The 23,476-nt window shown below is 39.9% G+C and overlaps 1 protein-coding gene across 1 annotated transcript; it reads right to left on the bottom strand.

Annotated features, from left to right (window-relative positions):
• Positions 1-19,123: 19,123 nt before the first annotated feature.
• LOC139310437 (urotensin-2 receptor-like) lies at positions 19,124-20,209 on the bottom strand. Its single transcript, XM_070934594.1, has one exon. It carries the CDS (start codon positions 20,207-20,209, stop codon positions 19,124-19,126), a length of 1,086 nt encoding a protein of 361 aa, XP_070790695.1.
• Between the last annotated feature and the right edge of the window lie 3,267 nt (positions 20,210-23,476).

A 23,476-nucleotide genomic window follows, 5' to 3' on the forward strand; every position in this document is an offset into this window, starting at 1 on the left:
CACTATGGGTTCTCCAAAACCTGTCAGAACCTGCTAGATTTCACCCCTGCCTTACAGCCCACAGGCAGTTGGATGCTGCATCCAGACTGCCAAATTTTCTCTGGAGGAAGGGGAGATGTATTTGAAATCACCCATAAGTACTCCAGACAGATGGGGTTGTTTTGTGAACAGAGGACAGAAACGGATGTTTTTGCAGTCTCTTGCAAACAACTGGGACTCTATTAAGCTCAGAGCCATAAATGTAGCCTTATACGGAGTCAAGGTTTGATCAAACCTCACTTTTTAAATTACTTTTGCATTTCCTTCCCCCCCCCCTTCCTCACCCTTTACTGCTTGTTAAAATTGAAAATTCTTTAACATTTATTCTTTTTTTTTTTAAAAAAAACTGCTTATTAAGACTGAAAACCTTCAGAACTGCAAGTTGGATTGTATTTGCTAGGTAAAAGAAAATTATGAGTTTAAAGTTTTGTAAGAATTTTTTTCCAGAATATACAGCAGAAGAATGATTAGAGTGCCAATCTTAGAAAGTTTTAAACAGATTAAGGATTCAGATGGATCTGAATTAAAGAAAGATTTTGAAGTTAATTAAAATAATCCTTTCTCATGGGAATTTTTTTAAACCGCTCATAAGATGACTTTGAAGGCACACTAGAGGGCACTAGAAGGAAATTAAATGTATCAATGGCCTTGTAAAGGAAATTTTTGATGAATGGTCTAAAGCTGTAATTATAAAGCTATCTGTTATCAAATTGGAAGATGATACTGATGAGAACATTCCATAGAATAAAACCCAAATGGATTTGAATATGGGATTTTTAAATGATAGCTGATAACAAAGAGATGAAATAATGGATTTACAAATGGAACTGGATGCTAATTTATTATAATTACAAAAGACTTAACAAATATCAAACCAGAAGAGTGATGTGGATGACTTCTCTATAATGGTTTTACAAAAAGGACTAGTTGGAACTGTCAAAGATTTTGTGAGAAGTGACAGAACATGAAGAGTGACAAGGATAATTTTTGTTCATTGGAATCACAAAAGAATCATGAAAAGGATGCCAACACTTCTGAGAGAAAAGATACAGAGAGTATGAAAAATTAAATGTTTTGACTTTGAGGGAGTTAAAGGAAGAAAAAAAAAGAATTCAACATTGGTTTATTTGGTCAGGATTAATATAAGTGAACTGCTAGTTTCAGTGACGTTTAATGGATTTTAACTGATTAATACAAGGATGATGTTTTAATTGTCATGAAGGTGGTTGTTAATGATTGGATGTGATACTTTAATAATTTTGTTTATTTTAAAATGAGATGGCGGATTTGTTTAAATAGAAAATGAGACATAAACTTAAAATGAAGGATTCAAAGTGGGTTTATTAATGTAACTTTTATAGTATGTTGTTATTTCTTAATGGACTCTTGCTATTTACAGTAGGTTGGAGAAGATTATTTTTTTAATAAGAGATTATAATAAGATGTTAAAATTGATCATACTTGCAGGGGAGGAAGGAGGATTCTTCTTTTAATGGACCTTTATATTTTTTCTTCTTTTAAAATATATTTTAACTCTACGTAGAGTGTATTACTTTTATTTGTATAACATAATATTTAACAAAATTATTGCAAAAAGAAGAGGCATGGTGGTGGGGAAATCTACAAGCTTAGTCCAACTGTTTGGAAAGGCTGCATTATCAGTTAGATCTTACCCTAACATATCAACTGTTCATACCTGTTTCCCTGAAAATAAGACCCAACAAGAAAATAAGCCCTAGCATGATTTTTCAGGATGCTCGTAATATAAGCCCTACCTCCAAAATAAGCCCCAATTAAGATTTGTATTTTCCCCAAAATAAGACCTAACCGGAAAATAAGGCCTACTGCCATGATGGCAAACCTATGACACGTGTGCTAGAAGTGGCAAGCAGAGCGTCGGTCGCATGTGCGCTGGACAGCTGGTCCGGGGCACATGTGCTCCAGCCAGCTGCTTGTTCTCTTACAGGTTCTGGTGTGTGCATGTGCACCACCCAACTGGTCTTTGCGCACAGACCAGCTGGCCGGTGTGCATGCGTGCAACAGAACCCGGAAGAGCAGCTAGCTGCCGCACGCATTCGCACTGGCCAGCTGCTCTCTTCTGGGCTCCAGGGCATGCGCATACTGCAGTTTCGGCATGCAGTACTGAAAAGGTTAACCATCACTGCCCTAATGCAACTTTTGGAGCACAAATTAATATAAGACCCGGTTTTGTTTTCAAGGAAACAGTGGTATATGCCCACTGTTCCCCAGCACACATCCCCAAGAACAAGCAGAATAAAAATACAGGGGTTACCACACTAGATATTTGCAAGGTTGAAAGTATGTTCATTTTTAAAGCTCATGGAGAAGGTCACTCTCCTGTGGAAAACCAGACCTCAGTCGATGAGCACCCTTTCTGTTTTGTGGTTGGGAAGAATAATGTGTATTGTATTAAAGGTAGGGTTCTAATTTGATGGTTTGAGTTAAAACTAGAATCAGTTGCACAGATCAAAATTAGCCTCCTACTCACAGATGAGCTATGCATCTCTTTATATAAAAAGCCGTATTATCAGGCAATTACCAAAACATATGAAAAAAGAGGGTGGTTTGTGTGTTTTATGATGGAACCATACTGAAGCTCTTTATTTGACCATGCTCATTACAACCCAGAGGAAATTAAAGTTAAGGCATTCTATTCCCTGTAGCAATTTGGTACCCACTGATAATTTGCTGCTTAAATACCTAATGCTGATTTACGTCACTATGAAAACGTTAACAAGATAGTTCAAATTACACAACCCATTTTGGATGTTTGTTTTTTTTTATTTGTTCATGCTCTCAGAAATGCCATATATCTCTCCTGTCACGCTACCTAAGATCAGGCCTATTTTATCTGTGTAACTGTGATAAAATAGACACATGGTTTTTACATCTAGGTCCATACAAAAAACATCTCAAGGTTATTTTAAACCTCATTCGGCATATAATCCATTTGAAATGGTAGAAAAGTAATAATCACCTATTAGTATAATCTCTCTTTAATGGGGTCAAATAGGACCCTTTTATAATTACAATTTTAAGTATTAAAAGACTTAATAGAGTGAATTGTGTCTTTTTGATCAGCACAATAACAGCGAAACTCTAATGCCACTCAAGCTAATCATGTAAATTTTCTTTGCTATTTTAGTATAATCACTTGTTGATTCTGGCATAACCCTTTGGCACAGAGTCTAATCAGTTCAGAATTTCATTTGGATGTAAGCCGACAGTGCAATGTCTCAGTGTCAATAATAGCCAAAACAAGTGGAAAAGATAAGGAAGAAGGAACTTTCTGCGTCCCTCACAATGTTTTGATGCATTCCGAAAGCTTGAAAATGTTTTGCGTTGAGCCAAAACTAATAGTATAATAAACATTTTAATTCTAGCTTTATTTGTAGGAGGTTACCATACTTAGCCATGGTTTCTACTGGGTCTTTTCCCAGATAATTAGAATACAGTCTTTATCCTTCTTGGTACCTAAGAGGCAGAATCTGCACTCAGGGCCTTGGTATGTGTCACAGGAGCAAGTTAACCTACCTGTCCGGTAACAAGACTAAAAGGAAGTGGGGGGAAAGCTTGCACAAGCTAAGCACTGAAATTTGGGTTTTTTCTAAACAGACAGCTCCTTGGCAAAGTTCCTTATCAAAAGACTCTGTACAGCAATCCACTTTTCTCTCTAAGAAATGGGGAAAATTCAAATCCAAGAGCTTCAAACATGAAAAGACTGAAGGCAAGGGTACCTATTGTGAATGAAGGTTGCCTGTTTGCTGGACAGGCTCAAATCTTCAATATACATTCACAAGAACCAGATATATCCTTTGTTTATACACTACCCAAATGTCCTCACCGCCATCATCCCTCTGGGAGACAATAGAAAAAGTTTGGTTGCTTTAAATCTTGATACTCTAAATGGAAGGTGGGAAAAGCACAGCTTCCTCTACTGTTTTCAGTTCTGAACTAGGAATTCAGAAAGTTCTGAATTTTCAGGAAAAAGGGGAAGAATAGTTAAAAGGAATCAAAGAGTTTTTCCTTTAAGAAAAATGAGTTTTCTGCAGAACAATGTTCTGAAGAGGATTGGCATTTAGATTGTTTTATGTTTTACCATGGTACTAGGTCAGTTTTTTAAAAAAAAATTCTCTGTAGAAGCTAATTAATTCTGTATAATTTCAACCTTTAGCTATTTTTCAGGATGAACCTGAGGATATTGTTTGTCATCATAATGTTATGGTGATTTGTAGCAAACTGAAATCCTGCAACAAAAGGTTCTGCTACAAAAAGTTGTGTTTTAACAGACTAGCACCTTACTGTAATCTGCTTGGAGTGTTATATTTTCTTTTTGCTTTGAATATAGGTATTTTGGATATTTAAATTTTAAAAGGTTTTTTTATAGTTTATTTTTTTAAAAAATTTTTTGATCTGGTTTATCTTCTTTAGGGCAGAAATAAAGGCTGAAACCTCTAGTAGCACACATCTATGCTACAAGGCCACACATTTATATTGCCGAAAATACTTACATTATATTGAAGTGTGCATTATTTTTCATTATACCAATAGCATTTAGGCTTCTATATTATCCCACAGGACTTTACAGCACTCTCTGGTCTGTTTACAATGTAGAACCATTATTTGCACATTGCCCCCATCAATCTGAGTCCTCATTTTACCAACCAGAAGGATGGAAGGAGGATCAACTTTGAGCCAGTCATGATCAAACTCCTGGCTGTGGGCAGAGTTTGCCTGCAATACTGTATTTTAACCAACATACCACCATTATCTTTACAGAGTTATAAATTAGGACTTCCTTTGAGCAGTACCCCTTTTCTTGCTTAGTATATCAAGTCTCTCAGCATAAAGAAGCTCATTCTTTCTGGACATTGGGCAAACCACAAGATTTCCAAATCAGAGATGTGGCGTTGCAAGTACACTTCTGTCCAGATTGGCTGTCCTATCCATTTCACACGCCTTCTTCATGCTGCTTCTAGGTATGGCAGTCACTGGAATGCATTTCCTTTCCATATGGTTGTCCGTTATTTTAGAGGCAACCAGCTGCTTGAGAAGACACCACATATCTCATCCTTATTTACCAGGCAGCGAAACTGGAGCAGCTATGCAGCATTTGTCCAATTTGTTATTTTGATATTATCTTGGCAGACATGAACCACGCTACAGTCAATTTCACACCACAAAAGTTAAAAAAAAATATTGGCAACTTATCTAAACCAAAACCAAAGAATTCTGTCTATGTATGCATAGGAACCAAAACAAGACATTTCCTGGCCAGAAAATTAACAAGCATAAATCTCTGAATTTAATCTACAGAGAGAAAGAGGACACTGTTGTATTTTTTTCAACAAATGGTAACATTTTTCCCATTTGCTATGCCATTAATGCAGGAGAGAGAGAGAGAGAGAGAGAGAGAGAGAGAGAGAGAGAGAGAGAGAGAGAGAGAGAGAGAGAGAGAGAGAGAGGAGAGAGGAGAGGAAGGGGGGGGGAAGGAGGGAAGGAGAGAGAGAGAGAGAAACCCAGCAAGAGAAACCAATTTATCAATCAATATGGCTTCAGTTTCATATTGTCCTGAACCAAACCCTGCAGCCTTTTTCAATGTGTAACTACAGCAGCTTGCCAGAGAAGTTGATGCTGCTATCCTTGTAGGGGCTGAAAAAATGGTATCTAACAATTCAGCAGGAGTCATCCTGCACTGGAGCTTTTTACATTTTAAATATCCAAAATACCTCCAAAAGAAAAAGAAAATATAATGCTCCTAGCAGATTACAATATGGTGAGAATCCAGCACAAATATAAATGCCACAATGGACTAATCAATGGATCTGTTCTATTCTTTTTATTTTCCCTTTTAAAACAGTCAGTGTTAGTTTTGGTTCTTATGCTAAGCTATTTCTTTTCAGGCAAGGCTAAACTGCTTTTGTAATACTTTGTTGGTTTGGTACTGAAAGTGCTGGACATTAGCACAAGACAAAATTTCTTAAGGTGAAAACGTTTTGTTTATCCTTAATTATGTGGAAGTGGAGAGGGTTGGTAGTTTTAAATTTCTGGCCATTTATATCTCGAAGGACCTCTCATGGACTATGAATGCTAACATGCTTGTGAAGAAGGCACAGAAGTGGCTGTACTTCCTGAGAATCCTCAGAAAGATAAATCTATCTCAGCATCTACTTCTGTCCTACTCTTGCAGGACCATTTAGAGTGTCCTGACATATGGCATTCTTGCATGGTATAGGAGCAGCTCTGTAGCGGACAAAAAAGCTCTACAGAGAATCATTAAAACTGCCCGGAATATCATCCAGCTCCAGCTACCAGCCCTGGACAACATCTTCAAATCTCGCTGTTTGAGAAAGTTGTATAACATTCTCAGAGACTCTTCCCATCCTGCTTAGAATCTTTTTGGATTGTTGCCTTCTGGCAGAAGATACGGAACAATTAAAACTCGGACCACAGAGCTATATCTGCACTCAACAATGAACTAAAGGGCCACCATTAGTAATCTGTTGGACAGCATTACTTGGTCTGTTGTGTGGATGTTTGGGTGGTTTAGGGGTGGGGAATTTGTGGTAGGTGGGGGGGGGGGGTTTGGGGGATTGTTATGTGTATTGGACCTGATCTTTGGGTGTTAAGTGAATTTCGTTGTATGGGTATACTGTGTATATACGTACAATGACAATATAGTTATTAAATGAAAGTGTGGCTATCTTGAGACTAGCAAACTGTAAATGGCTCTCAACAACTCCCCCTTCCCCCTCCTCCTCCTCCTCATCCTTCCCTGTCCCCTTCCTTCTCCTTCCATCCTCCTCTTCCCCTAATGTATCCATTTCAAAGGCTAATGGCATCAGAATTCAATTTTCCATTATTTTGAGCAAAAAAATGTAAAAAGTGAAGGCTTTATTTAAGGATGAAAAATCAAGTATCTTCCCAAACCACAGAAAAATCACGCCTTGGGATGGCACTGTCTTGACTGCTGCAAGATAGAAAGGCTTTCAGCCATTCAATGTTGTCATCCTGACCTCACACTGCCTAGTTCTTCTATTAAGTGTTAAACCATAAGAATTCTCAGACTTCCAATTTAAGAATGCAAGTAAAATGGCTTCAGATAAAAAACATACCTTGTAACGTATTGTGTGCAAGAATATTAGTATTTCTCAGCTTGGCCACTTTTCGGTGTGTGGACCTCAATTCCCAGAATTTTTCCCAACCAACAAGGCTGGCTGGAGATTTCTGGGGGTTGAAGTCCACACATTTGAAAATGGCTAAAATTGAGAAACACTGGAAATAAATCTCATCCTAACTCTGCTTCTCTTTATTGTTCATGTCCTGATGGAAGTAAAGATTAAACACCTGTTCCTTAGAACATCCTGCTTCATGTATTAATGAACAATAATTCCAGAAGATAGTTTTTGCTTTATGAATTTTAATGCTTGGGTTTGCAGCTATGAAAGTAAAGCTCTTATTGGACATTTCCATGTAAATCTGAGGTAGATTCAAGATAACAGCAGTGGGAAAATTCTGCTGTGTGTTAAATAAAAGTGAAATCTGGCATACAGTTATCGGAAAATAAATTTTGCTAAAGTCAGTGGGATTTCATGTTGACTGGATTGTACTAGAAAGCTTTATAGTTTTCTGCTTTATTTATATATTGGATTTATAACCCATCTTTTATTTGTGAACTTTAGGCAGCATCCCTCCTATTTTTCCGTACAGCAGTACAATAAGGGCAGATACATTCTGTCCCCTGCCCAGCCCCCAGATTTCACTGGTTCCGGAACTGCCTCTTTGCCTCAGCCTGTCGAACAAGTGTCTCTTTGAATTGGAGAAGGCCATGCTGCATCTTTAGCCTCCAAGCTGAACGATCGGAGGTCAAGGTTTCCCAATTGTTGATGTCCATTCCCAGGGCCTTTAGGTCCCTCTTGTAGATATCCTTATATCGCAGCTGTGGTCTCCCTCTGAGGCACTTTCCCTGCACTAATTCTCCATACAGGAGATCTTTCGGAATCCGAACATCAGCCATTCTCACGACATGCCCCTGTCAATGTAGATGTCGCTGTTTCAATAGTGTATACATGCTAGAAATTCCAGCACGTTCCAAGACTGTGCTATTTGGAACTTTGTCCTGCCAGGTGATGCCAAGAATTCGTCGGAGACAGTGCATATGAAAGGTGTTCAACTTTCTTTCCTGCCGTGCGTAAGGTGTGACTCCTGCCCTCAGTGTGGAAGGGATTGCCACTCTCGAATTGGCCTTTTTAGTCACACTAGATGCTGTTTTAGGACCTCTTTTCAGAGCACGATACCATAGTCTCTTGAGACTGAAGGATGCCAATGTAAGTACAATAAGGAAACCACTATCTGGGGCTCCATTCACTCTATTTATTGTGGGTATAATCCAAGCAAAAAACAACCAATAACCAAACAACCAAATAGAAGCCTGTTTACTTAGACACTTCTCTACCCTCCAAAAGCCATTGCTACTGACTGTCCTGGGAGGTTAAATTTTTGGAGATTTTTCAAATGTTTTTCTCCAAATATTTTTGTCTTTGTTTTCATTCTTGCTGAAATTCTCCTAAAATTCTTTTGTAGAACTTACATCATTAAAAAACAGCATATACATATTTCAAATAAATATATGAATAAATAATAAAGACAATGGAACAGAATATATTTTGTTGGAAAATTACACAGCTGCAGTCTTGAGGAATTTCAAATATCAAATTAACAATGAGCATTTAAAAGGGAGGAGAGGAGCAATTAATATGCAAGGCAGGAAAACAAAGACTACAGGGAGAGCTAACAGAGAAGCAATGGTAAACTCAGAAAATGTCTTTACCAGATGGTTCATGTGCTATTAATTATAAACATGGCCGCTCACTCTTATTGAGTGGATTACCATAAACACTGGTGTTCCTATAATTTTTTAGTTTCATTTACAAAGCTAGATTAAAAATATTAATGGAGCAGCTGGGTTGATGACGCAAAATGTATGAAAAAATGTTGTGGTTTTTTTGCTTTGGTTGGGTACAAGTTATTTTTTCCCTTCTTTTTTGTAAATTATATTCACTCTATTTTAGGATTTACGCCCATATTTTTGTTTCATTCATTCACTTTTCAAGGAAATCTTAAGGATAGGGTTATCAGTTTTGGCCTGCAGGTATTAAAACAGGCCAAAACTGATAACACAGTTTTGGACACAAGATGTTAGAGTTTGGGGTGTTTCTCTGCTGCCATCTAGTGGGCATCCAGAGTTTTGTTTTCCAGCAGGCTTGAATCTTGCAGATCCCTATCCAAAACACCCACCCCCCCACCAACTGTTTGGAGGTTTATTTTGGTTAAACACAGAATAGGAAATCATAAGGAAGGGTTGTTTTATCTGGGCCACAGCTGGCTCAAGCAGATCAAGAGAACTTCATGAACATAATGCTTTCTTTCTGTGGGAAGAAATATCCATCTGGTTCAGTTCCAAGCTGTGAGAAAGGCACTGGAGACAAAATGGAGGCTGGAGGCTGACTGGAAAGGAGGTCAATTTATTGATGAACAGGACCACATGGGTTGTGGTTCTGGTGCAGCTGACCACATGGAGTTGAGAGTGGGGGCTTCTCTTGGGTTTTGCACTTGAACTTCCTGTTCCTGTGCAGGAACATGTATTCTATTGGCTGTTGTCAGACTCCCATGATGCCATGTACAAATTCTAGAAATTTGTCTGAGCTAAGTTTGTTAGGGATGATGCAATGAAGAGGCTTGTTGGGTAATTCCTATTATGGCTGAGGGCTAATCCTATCTTTGTTCAGATCTTGCTGCACAGAATTTGCTTATGAATAGAGCTATCTATCTCTTTATCTCTTAAGTGCTGACATCTGCTGAGGGCTATTAAGAGAGGTGGGTGCTGCTTTCCAAGATCATGTTTCTCCATTTCTCTCTTTAGGGAAATAAAATATTCTGCCTTTTTAATATTTCCTAAAATATTTCATTCTTCTAGGAGAGGGGTGGGTGCTAACTTTCTACATTTCAAAAGTCTCTTCTGGTGAGATGGGCAACCATATACATTCAATCAATACATTCTAAAATATCATGCAATCATTGAAAATGCATTCTTTCTGATGCAGAAATATCAAGAATTGTTGAGTAGTGAGGGAGACCTACTTACAAGACAAGAACTAGAAAGACGGCATTGATTGATTGGTGGCCATACCTTCAAATTGAGTCAAAATATACAGGAGACCGGAGACATTATGATTTTCAAAGCCAACCAAGTGAACTAGATAAAATTTTAAAAGGCACAGATGAGAAAATAATATCTAAAATTTATGGATATTTAATAAGGTATAAATTAGAGGAGGAAACAGTGAAAGAAAACATGGTAAGCTGGGCAAGAAATATAGGTCACAATATAGAGTTGGACAGATGGGACAAGCTATGGGCAGAAAATTATAAGATGACACTGTCAATTCCATACAAAGAAAATTTATACAAGATATTTTATAGATGGCACCTTCCTCCGGCATGTTTGGCTAAAATGTTTCCAAACACATCACCAATGTGTTGGAAGTGCAAGACACAAATTGGGACATATTACCATCTCTGGTGGTTTTGAGGAAGGCACAACACTACTGGCAAGAGATTAAGAGAATAATTGAAGAAACAACGAGGCAAAGTGTAGAAATGAAACCAGAATTCTTTCTATTTGGAATGACTACAACACAGTGTACCAAGGAGATAAAATATCTTACCATCCACATATTGACAGCGGCACGTATAGTGTACGCTCAGAATTGGAAATCCGAGATAATACCAACAGAAGAAAAAATAATAACAAAAATAAATGAATGCGCAGAGATGGATAGGCTCACAAAAGAGCTCCAAGATAAAGAGAACACTGACTTTTATTTAGTTTGGCAAAAATGGTACACATGGTTAGAAGGAAGGATAGGGCCAACAACATAGGACACTAGGAGAACATAACTCAAGAATTGCAGAAATAGATACATGAGATGAGCCGTAGGATTGTATAAATAAATGGTTAATATGATTGTAGAAAGATACTGCTGAACTTTTATGAATGTATTAAGGTATAAGCAAGTAAATTTGTAAATAGTATGATTAAGGAAAATTGGTTAAATGGACATTAATCACCGATGCGAAGGTTTTCTAGAAGTTAGTCGATTGACTTTTTGTTAATGTATAAGTGTTTACATGTATTTGTGTTTTACGTTTGTCTATGTTAATAAAATTTTTTAAAAAATGCATTCTTTCTATAATCAGTTATGGATAAAATATTTTACGTTAAATAAGCAGGAAAGAGAATTCAAAGTACCTCCCTATTTTTCTTTTTTTTTTTTGTTAAAGTATCAGGAGAAATGCAGTAAATTAAAAGGTGCTCCTTTGCAGATCAACATGTACTTTAAACATGTTGTGTTCTCTTTTCAGATGGAACAGGGGACAAATCAGTGGAGTTGGTAATGAAGAAGAAGTTTCAACCAACAAAGAATCATACAGGAAGAAATGGAGTGAATATTCAAAAAGCCTACCCAAATCATTTATTTTTAAAAATGAAGCAGATATTCCTATAGCTAGTTATTACTTCACACCTAAGAAATAAGGAATTCATTATGTTTCGCCTGCATGCACAAATACGGATGAATAAAATGATTGCAGGCATACAGATATCACAACTCCCTCGCTCCACCACTGGAGGACTTGGGGATTGAGACCACTTCTCCTGAATGACCCAGTGCAACCTGGGAGAACTCCTTGAGTCTAAGCTGTGAGTGGATTTGCAGGCAGTGCTGTATGTCAAGAAGCACTTTTGCAGAAGTACCTCAGATAGACCAGCTGCAACCCTTCTGGAGCTGTTAAATTTGGCAAGAGGTGTTTTTTTTTTAACACCTAGGATCAGCCTCTCCTTGGTGATTGCAATATGTTTGATATGAAGCTACTCTTGAAACATTTCCAGAAACTGTTATTGGTGCAAAATGTGGCAGCTGGACTGACAAGTTGTGCTGAAAGATATGTATCTTTATACTTTATAAATCTGCAAAACAAATTATGTTTAGTCATCAATGGATCCCAAGTCATATCCCTGAAGCAATTGATTCCAAGTCATATTCCACAATCTTCATGCCTGACAGCAAACACAGATGTTCCCATTTTCTTTCCAATACCATTTTAACATAGTTTGGTGAACTGTCACATACATTGGCGCTTATAAGCAAACCAATTATATCATTTACGAAAGACTGCTTCAGAGTATCATGAAAGTGACTTGGAAGATGGGTAAATTAGATAGATGATGATGATAGATAGATAGATAGATAGATAGATAGATAGATAGATAGATAGATGATGGAGGGATGGAAAGAGAGAGATCTTCAGAGTCGAAAAAGACATACTGTTGTGCAGTTCATCTGTGAACTTAGAGATTGCTCTGCAGTCTGGCAGCACAGAATATAGCATAAAAGGGGCATTGTAAGTCCATTATAATAGCTATGAATATTATTCTTTGATGCTACTAATGGTTGTCTATTCAAACCCAGTGGAGGCTTCATAACACAGAGCTCGCCAGCAAGTTGTGTCAGCAGCCATAACTTCTAGTTGCCTTAGCTGGATGTGACAGCGGTATAGGGTTTCTTTCACACAGCATCTTCGTAGCATATGTGTAATGACCCTGAGGTTTCTTTCCGGTCTCCAGTACACTAGAGAGCAACTAGCAGGATATATAGCAGATGTCTATTCTGATGACATATCTCACCTACCATATCGAGTCAATGCTGGTGGATTCCGTGATCCAAAACCTCCAGGCTGGAGACATGCCTTCCAACAAATTTCTCCAGATGTTTGATCTGTCATCAATGCAGAATCCTGGATTCATATCCCTATAAGAGAACATGGATAACCACAGCTCTGTAGACTTTCAGATTTGGGGAGATAAGGGTATTGTGTTGATTGAGAACCTTAGTACAGAGTCTGGTTGGCCTTTGGAGTCAATTTCTTCTTCCAAAGACCCATCACTTGCTTCCCAAGTATTTGAAACTTCTTACCTTTGTCAGCTGGGTATCATCAACAGTGATTTTGGGATCAAATACCAATGTGGTTGGTATTTGGCACAGGTTAATAGAACTACCATCTCTTTTTCAGGCAGATAAGTCAGGCCAAAGAGCATAGCAGTATCTGATAATTTGTTCAGTATCAACTGCCAGCCACTGTCTTTGTGCACTAGGAGCACATTCATCAGCAAAAAGGGTTTCTTGAATGACTGTATGGAGGCACTTCATTTGTGGGTTCAAGAAGTAAAGTCAAAGAGACTTCCTGTTTACAGTGTCAAATGCCTTTGTCAGGTCAATAAAGACAGTCAAGAAGTTTGTTTGTTCAATGCATTTTTGATGGATTTGTTTCATGGTAAATATTACATCTGCTGTACTTTGTTCTAGCCCATCACTGTGTCCCTGAGAGGTTCCTTTCCAAGAAGTGACAAGTTTGAAGAGAGAATGCAGGCAAAAATCTTGTCTGTGATGGACAGCAGTGAGATACCCTGTACTTTTCATAGTCTGATTTTCTTCTCTTAGTTTTATAGAAAGCCACAATGAAGGCATCACAGAATCTTCAGGCATCTCTTCTATGAGCCAAGTATCTGCCAAGATGTACTGGAATATCTGTAAAGAGTTTGAGGGCTTTGTAGATCTCAGCAGTAGAATGCTACCCTGCCCTGTTGCTCTATTTGAGTTCATATGTAAAATCCAGTGGATTTTACTACCAGTTCTGTGGGTGTGGCTTGGTGGGCATGGCATGGTGGGCATGGCAGGGGAAGAATACTGTAAAATCTCCATTCCTACCTCACTCAAGGGGAAGGATACTGTAAAATCTCCATTCGCTCCCTACTCCAGGGGAAGGATACTGTAAAATCTCCATTCCCATCCCACTCCAGGAGAAGGATATTGCAAAATCCCCATTTCCTCCCAATCAGCTGGGACTCGGGAGGCAGAGAATAGATGGGGACGGGGCCAGTCAGAGGTGGTATTTACCGGTTCTCCTACCTACTCAAAATTTCTGCTACCAGTTCTCCAGAACTGGTCAGAACTTGCTGAAACCCACCTTTGGTAAATCACTTTCCTGATCTCATCAGTAGAAGGAGGCAGACCTAGGCACCCAAGACTGGCAGCAGAGGAATGTCAGGATTTCTGTTGTAAGACATCAGGATCAACTATTCAGTAATTTGGAAAAGTGCTCAGCCCAATAGTTCTCAGTTCTTCCTGGTCAGTTGATCTAGTTCAACTCCAGGAGATGACAGCAAGTGGGAACATCCCAATTTAGAAGCACCATAAATGGTTTTTATGGTGCTGAAGAACTCTCCGGTGGCATGCATATCTGCATAGCATTCCATCTGCTCAGCCTGCTTAGCAGGCTTTCTCAGCTACCGCTCAGCCTGCATTTCTTGCAGTTTCTCCTGTACTTTGGACTGCAGATATTTTAAACTGTGTATCTTTGAGATAGATGATAAATGCCAGCTTGCATAGCTTTTGTTTTGGCCCGGAGGGCTGCTGAAATGGTCTCATGGATTTCATCAAAAGCAATCTTGGTGCACCCAGGTATTCAGTACAACTACCATTGTTGCAGTCTGAGTGATGACATTTTTAAACTGCATCCACTTTTCAGGTTGTAGCAGGTTCCTACAGGTGATAAATTGTCAGAGAGTTTTTATTATTATTATTATTATTAAATACATCTTGAAAACATTGGTCTTGACCTGGGTCCTGCAGTCTGAAGTTGATGATGTACTGCCAGTCCTTCGTGGCATACTGTGTAAAGGGCTACATGCAGGTTGAGGATTGACCAGACCAGCCTGTGATCTATCAAATACTTGACTATGTCACAGTTCGTCAGCACAACCTCAAAGACGTCGCCATCACCTGGAAAATATAATATAGCAGCTTTATGTTATGGTGTCACCCTACAGTCAGCACTCTACAGGGATACACCCTTTCACAAGGATTGTTTTGACATGATTCTTCTTGGTAAGACACTTTGAAAACTGCTCACCACAAAGGTCAATGTTATCACAGACAGACAAAATTATCTTTAAAATTGTCTCTATGTAGACTCCAGAGTAAACAACACATATCATCACAGCCAGCTTTGCCACTTCCCATCTAGCTCCATGCAGCTCTATATTTCAGTATAAGAAGATCAGCAGGTGATCAGGCATTTGACTGCTGTGGTCTTCCATCAGGAAGGAAAAATCTAAATTGCTTCTTCTTGATTTCCAGTAAGAGAGAAGCTTAGCAGCATGGGGCAAGTTGGAAATGGCCAGCTTAAGTCACTGGACAGCTGCTGGCTGGTGGCAAAAAAAGGGGAAGGGAATAGATGAAAATTTATACCCTTTCCAAACGGATCATTACATAATTAAAATAATAAAAACAAACACATGATGGATTATTAAAGATAAACACATAAGAACATGTCCAAAGACTTATAAATATAACTCTCCAGAATTTATTTGTGAAATAAGTTAGTACTAAGCAGGCTTTAAAAGAAATACTGCTATGACTCAGTGATTTAAAATTATTCGGAACTGCTATGTCAGAAACCAATTTGCATCATTATGTCTAATTTCAGGAACTTGATATCAGTCACTTATCAATTTCCCTCTTTCCTAAAATCTGTATTTTACTAACTTTCTTCCTTTTTATTGTCTTTGATCCTCTCAGTGTTGTAGAGTCTCCAGAAAAAAACAAGCTATGTAGCACATCTATAACTGCACAGAACACAAACCATTAAAGGACATGAGGCTGCCACAAAGAAGAGGGGGGTCAATTTATTTTCCAAAGCACCAGAAGGCAGGACAAGAAACAATGGATGGAAACTACTCAAGGATAGAAGCAACCTGGAATTGAGGAGAAACTTCCTAACAGTCAAGACAATTAACCAATGGAACAGCTTGCCTTCAGACGTTGTGAGTGCTTCATCATGGGAGATTTTTAAGACTAGACTGGACTGTCAATTGTCTGAAATGGTATAGGATCTCCTTCTTGAGCAGGGGACTGGGCTAGAAGGTCCAAGGTCCCTTCCAGCTCTATTCTGATTCTGATTCTGAAAGTATAACTCAACAAAGAAGAAAAGTTATCAGCAATCTTAACTGATAAGGGTACTGGAGGGGGAAAAAAAGTAGTGTGACAGACAGAGCAGTGGCAGGATAAGAATAGAAGGAAACAGGAAAATGGGTGTCATGTCCAAGAATATGTATGAAGGATCCAGATGGGCCCTTCAACCTGGCGGTCTCTTGGTTGATGATGGACAGTAGAAGCCATAGGGACTTGGTAACAAGGAATGAGACCTTCACCTACAGTATTTGATTTTATTGGGACTTTCTCCTGTGATTGTTCTATAAGGAACAGGTCCAAAGAAGAAGAGCAAAGCAGAGAATAATGAATAAGGAGAAGCCAGCAACACTTTCTTAATAGTTCAAGTGTTCCTGAAATCTGTGAAGATTTAAAATTTGATTTAGGAGAATCAGTGAAAATGAATGATGACTAATATTTAAAAGATGAACTACCATCTTTTAATCAGAACAAAGAGATTTGTTGTTAAAAGTTCAAAAGATCTTTATTGGTAATGGGGACAACTTTGGATTTACTATGAAGGAAACTTGGGAAGTAGGGAAATAAATAATTCAGAGGCCTTGGGGCTGAATAAAAGCAGGATAGAAAAATGCAGAGAGAATTGCAATGGGGGGAAAAGGTCTATGAACATGTTACAAGTCACAGGGGTATGGCAGGAAAAAAATTCAGCATGCAAAATTTCAGAAGTAGGAAAAAGATTAAAAAACTGGGGAGGGAAGGGTTAGCTGAGAATGAAAAAGATGAAGTTGGGTGAGAGGGAGAAAAGATGTAACAGGCAAGGCTTGGACACCTTAGCCAGGCAGCAAAGGAGTGAAAGGATTGTTAGCTTTCTGTTCCTTTAAGGTGAGGATGGACAAGCTTAGAATCAGCAGGGCCAGATACAGTCTAAAAGCCTTGGACACAGCTATAAACAATCTTTTAAAAGCTGCCACCAGGCTGTAATTATTAATGTAACAGAAAAGTAAGTGTGAGGAGAAAAACAGCATTAACCTCAGCACATGGCAGCACTTGCTTAATCTTGTCTAGGCTGGGGAGCTAAGTAGGTTGGTCCTGGATGGATGGAAGGGATTAAAAAATACCAAGTCTATGAGTTAAAACTGCAGGGGGGAAAAACTTATGAGACAGGAGGCAAGCCAGCTCTGTACTGTTGCCAAGGAACTATATGGATCTATCCATGAAATCACCAAAGAGGAGAGCTCAGCTTGGGGGACACTTTACCTTTTAATTATATTTGTTCCAGATGTAATTAAAAATCAAATTTAGCCCTTGCAGGCTGCTTAAAGAACAAAGATAGGCCTTAACTTTTTAAAAAGTTGAGCCCTTTTTTTGAGATAATCTTTGTTTCACCATCATAGCTCAATGAATGCTATGTCAGTTTGTATAATAAAGCTTATCTCATCCATAGCTTGACTGTGAATGAAAGGGTCAACCTGACATGCTTTACTGAAATCTGGCTGGGTGGGGACCCCCTCCCCCTCTTGAAGATGTACCTTTCCAGATTTCAGGTGTGGCACCAATAGTGATTTCAGGGTAGGAATGGGTATGTGGCTGTAGTTTATCTGGTAGTCTTTGGTGACTCTTAGGGATGTTGTCAGATAGAGCCAGATGACAGGTCCTGTTCATGAAACTGGGCCATTCAGTTGGAGCTGCTCTTGCCTACCTTCCTCTCTGCAGAAGGGTAGCCATGCCTCTTAAACTATTAAATTATGTGATTTGTTCTAGTACGGTCAACTGAGAAGGGATTCATCTTGCAATGAACTGGTTTAGGACAATACTACTAATATTGCCTGCAATGACACTCTAATGTCATTTTTTGTTGTTTGGGGACATGAATATGCATATATTTTCATATTCAGCTGATATTCAGCTGGCTGAGAACCAAAATGATTGGAATAAATGTTAGCTAAATTGTATGAAACAAGGAGTATGGATCTGAAAATTAATGCATCCAAGGCCAAAGGATTTGTTTTTTACAGGAGAATAGAACTGTTGCAAGATATATAAATGGTGTAAAACCAGAACAAAGTGAAACATGTGTATCTTGGTAGAATGTTTATCAAAGATATTGAGTTCTTGAAATATTACTCTTTTAAAAGATTAGCAAAATAATTTACCCTGCAATAACCTTTGCCTAGCCCATTATCACTGCATCATTAAAGTTAATATAGCTATTAGTTTCAATATATTGACAAAAAAAGTAAAAAAAAATAACATTCAGAAACATTATAGAACAAATCAACAAACATGTAAAATATTAAGCCCTGCCATAAAACTGAATGATACATACTTAGGAGTAAACTGCACTGAATTCAAAGTACTTAATCCCAAGTAACTATAATGTTGCAATTTAAATTGTGGATATTTATTATTAACTTATGACCCTTAAAATCAGCTACTATATTAAAACATTCATGTATAAGAAAACAACAAAATCAATACTTATGGGATATAACCTTAATAACATCTGTGAATAGATAAGAGTAATATTTATATATCTATTTGCAAAGATTTGTGCCTTTTCATATAACTCCAAAGTTTTTTAAAAAACACCTCTGCCTGAATTAAGGTATTATAACAGCTGTTCTCTCCAATTTTCTACAATCCCAGAGCTTACTACACAGGGTAAGACTTACTAAGAATTATCTTAATGAATAAAATAAAATTTTCTTGATTTATATTGCTTAAATTTACTCCAAAGACTTGGAGTAAATTTGTGTCACTTTTAAGGTTAACATGTACTTCTGATTTTGAATAAAACACAATTCTGTGTATGCTTAACACGGAAGTAAGTTTCACTTGAAAGAAGTTTGCTATTGAGAAAATAAAATTGCTCTTTTGGTTCACCCTGGGCAAATTTCCAAACAGACCACCCACATGGCCAATCTCACCTTGCTCGGGGGCCCCACCTGGATGGTCTTTAGAAACCGTTCCCAACAAGGGAAGGGAGACGACGTTCACTTGCAGTCCTTTAGGGCAGCCATCCCCAGGCCTTCTGTCCCAGACTCATACTGGGTGCCCGAAGAGGATGACCGCCTCCAAGAACAGTGCAAGTTGGAGCCCTTCTTGCGAAAGGAAGAGGTGAAGCGGTAGAACTTCCTATGCTGGTTCCGAAGATACTCGCGGTAGTTCCTGGTCAGCAAGATATAAAGGAAAGGGTTGATGCAACTATTGCTGTAGGTCAGGCAGGTGACCAGGTAGTTGATATACTTCTGGATGTGGAGCGGCAGGCCCAGGGGGCCGTGGTAGAGGGACACCAGCTGCCAGATCCAGAAGGGCAAGAAGCAGGCCCAGAAGACCAGCACGATGGTGAAGACCAGGATGAGAACTTTCTGGCGGGGAGAGCGCTTGGGCCCTGTTTTGCGCGGCGGGTTCTTCTGAGACTCCAAGTAAGTGGCGGCCAGGCGGGCGTAGAGGCAGCCAATGAGCAGTCCGGGGGCCAGGATGCTGGTGCTGAAAAGAACCGTCAGGTAGAGCCGAAAGGCGGCGGGGCTCCAGGTCGGGGCGCAGATATGCTTGCCGTCGCCGCTCTGGCTCAGGGTGACCATCAGCATCATAGGCAGGGTCAGCAGCAGCGAGATCCCCCAGACGGCGCCGGCGGTGATCCTGCGGAAGCGCGGCGCCCGGTACCTCACGGCCAGCGGCCGGGTGACGGCCAGGTAGCGCTCGGTGCACATGACGGTCAGGGTGAAGATGCTGGCGTGCATGGTGAGCAGATCCAGGCTGAGCAGGAAGCGGCAGCCCAGCTCGCCGAAGTACCAGTCTTGGGCCAGCGACGTGCCCACGATGAACGGGATGGAGCACAGGTAGAGCAGGTCGGCCAGAGCCAGGCTGGCAATGGAGCCGGATAAAGGCGCGCTCCGGGCGCCCCGGCCCGAGCGCCAGAGCAGCGCCAAGGTGTACACGTTGCCCGTCACGCCAGCCACACACATGACGGAGAGGACCGCGCCGAAAACCCAAGTCGCCGCCGCTTCCCCGCTGGTCCCCCCCGCTGCTGCCCGAGAAGACTCGTTGCCAAGCCCCACGCTCAAGTTGCGCTCCATTTCGAGCGCTGGGGGAGGGGGGGGGCGGGAAACAGCAGCCGCCTTCCCCCCCCGCCACAACTTGCCGCGCGGTGGCCACCGCCTCACGTTCTCCCGGCAGGGCTCCAGGCGGCCACTGGCTGGCTCCGTTCCCGAGTCTTGCCTGCCCCGAGCTCGGCGGCTGCGGCTGCTTGAGCAGCCTCCTGGGACCGGGCTTCTTCTTCTTCTTCTTCAGCGGCTTGGCGGTCGGAGTTGAGTAAAAGCTACTCAAGTAGTCGAGAACGGCACTTGCGCTCATGGGAAGGGCATTTGGATTCGTGGGATTGTCTTCTGCATGTTTTATGGGGCTGAGTTGCTGCTTCCTAGTTGGAAAGCAACTAATCTCGGAGGGGAAAACTTTGACCAACTTTATTGTACACTTTGAATGTACACTAATTTGGCATATATTAAAAATGAATTTTCGTTGCATGGAGCTTTCAAAGGGTCACCAACCTCCAATATGCATTACACAACCATGGCAGAAAGAAAGAAAGAAAGAAAGAAAGAAAGAAAGAAAGAAAGAAAGAAAGAAAGAAAGAAAGAAAGAAAGAAAGAAAGAAAGAAAGAAAGAAAGAAAGAAGAATGAATAAATAAAATAAAATTAATTAAATAAATAAATAAATAAATAAATAAATAAATAAATAAATAAATAAATAAATAAATAAACAATGCATCTACCCACATATATTATATGACACAAAGAAACAACACAGTCTAGTTCGGATGTATACCTGTACATGGTGAGAAAAACAAATCTTGTGAGTTTACCAGACAGATGACATAGGGAACAAAGCGGTTACAGAAACTGGTAGTCCTGCTAGATATACTTCGAAACCTCCTCCCAGAGGGGAGCGACAGAAACAGGTCGTGAAGTGGGTGTGTGGGGTCTCTAACAATGCTTTGAGCTCTAAGCACATAGCACTTATAAGCAGTATCCTGATTGGCAGGAAGCAAGCTACCTATAATATTCTAGGCTGTTCTTACCGCTCTCTGAATGGACTTTCTCTCTGAGGCACTGCAGCCACCAAACCAAACAGCGATGCAGTTTATTAAAATGTTCTCAATTGTTCCTCTGTAGAAAGTAGCCAGGTCAGAAGGAGAAAGATGTGCTCCCCTCATCTGACACAGGAAATGCAGATTCTGGTTTGCACGCTTCACTAAAGATGACGTGTGGAGGGACCAGTTCAGATTGTTAGTTATCTGCACCCCCCAGATACTTTGTACTGTTGTCCACCTCTACAGCTGCATCCTTGATACTGAGTGCAGTACGACTATGCTGGCTCTATGTAGGTCTACTTAGGCGACTTTAGGAATTTACCCCCAGTTTATCAATTACTTAGGAGGCGAGAGCTTGGCAGCACAAGGAAACAATCATAATAGAGCTGGAAGGGACTTTGGAGATCATGTAGTCCAGCCCACCAACAACCTAATAGCTAGCCATCAACTCCCCAACCTACATCTAAAAAGCTACACACAACAGGCACTATATAAATACCACACACAGAACAACACCTATTCTGCTAGAGAGAAGTTTCCCGAAGATGGGCTCCAGCATGAGTTGGAAAGCTCAGAAGACAAAATCTCTGGTCCCAGTCTGTAGAGATTCTCAGTCATCCAGGTCATGGTTGTCCCAGGAGGCAACTAGACTTTCTTGTTTTTTTCTTTGAAGACATTTCACTTCTCATCCAAGAAGCTTCTTCAGCTCTGATGGGATCTATCCTGTCTATCCACTATCCTGCCAGAGCTGAAGAAGCTTCTTGGAAAGCTTCTGAAAAGCTTCTCTTTTCTTCAAAGAGAAAACCAAGGAAGTCCAGTTGCCTCCTGAAAAAGCACCTTTAGGACTCTGATTCCGGTGACTGATTCAGATTGGATCCTGCAACTTTAGGAATAGCCCTTCTTCAGTTTCATTAATACTATTTGCCATTCACTGATCCTTTGAGATCTGCAGGAAGATCTCCACTTCACTGTCATAAAAAGCTTGTGAGGTTTGTAATTTGGCTGACAGGTAGTGGATGGCCCAAATCAGATATTGTAGGAGGAGAGGCTATGGTAGCCAAAAATTAGAGTGAGTCCATCCACACCCTTTTAGACTAACTTTGGCTTATAACTTATAATTTGATTTTTTGAAAGGCTCTAAATCACTAATGTTCTTCTCCATGAGCTCCGTAAGCATAGCTCTGCTCGATTAGGCCAAATTCTTAGTCCAAAATTTGGTTTCTCACAATGGCCAATCAGAAACAAGCAGGAGTTTTTCAAATTACTGTTACTCCCTTTCTCTTATTATTTCCAAACATGATATCTGGCCCCATCTCAGAAGTGTTCTTAAAATAAATAGCCCTTAACCCACCAGGAATCTATCCAACCCTCTTTTAAAGTCATTCAAGTTTTGTTTCTTTGTTTTTGCACTTACAAGTCAATCAGTACTGACTTCTGGTGACCGCCTGGAAGAGTCCCTTGCGAGTTTTTGTTTTCAGATTTCAGAAGTAGTTTGCCACTGTCTCCTTCGTAGGGGTGAGAAAGTGAGTTATTGGCCCAAAGTCACCTAGCTTAGGCTTCATATTACAGGACTAGAACTCGCAGTCTCCCAGTTTCTAGCCTGATGCCTTAACCATTATGTTAAACTGGCTCTTTAGTGGTCTTCACCCAACTCACTTCGGATAATGAATTTCTATTATTAATCATATACAGCATGCTTATCTCCTTCCAAACAGCTTTCATGGATGACCCTGGCCCTTTGCATTTTAAGCAAAAGAGAAAAGCTTCTCTCTGCCCACTTCCTCCATGCTGAGAGTGATTTTTATATGTTACAATCGTAGCCTTGCTCAATCGTCTGATTTCTATACACTGCAATCCTGTCTTCATTCAGTCATCTTTTTTTTTTCCTAGGCTAAAGAGTCCCAAATGTTTTAGCCTTCTCTTGTAAGAAAGGTATTTGGTTGCCTGCTCCTGTGTGTTTTTCCATTCTGTAATATCCTTTTTCAAATTTGGTGACTAGAATGATACAGAGTTTTTCCAGATGTGGATGTACATTTGCATAAGGGCTTTACAACATCAGGAGTTTTACTTTCTGTCCTAATGCTTCCTAGCATGAAATTTGTCTTTTTAAAATGCTTCCAGCATGTTGTGACTCTGACCCCCAAGCCCGTCTTATTGGAGGGAGAAGACTCCGAAAGTGAAGGAGAGGAGTTGGCAAGGCCTCCTTCTCCAGGACCCTCCTCTCTGGCAATGCCTCAGGTATCTTCCAAAGGA

Source organism: Pituophis catenifer, unplaced genomic scaffold (genome assembly GCF_029215685.1).
Source record: "Pituophis catenifer annectens isolate HBS135680 unplaced genomic scaffold, rPitCat1.0.hap2 SCAF_2, whole genome shotgun sequence".
In the NCBI taxonomy this organism is placed as follows: domain Eukaryota; kingdom Metazoa; phylum Chordata; class Lepidosauria; order Squamata; family Colubridae; genus Pituophis; species Pituophis catenifer.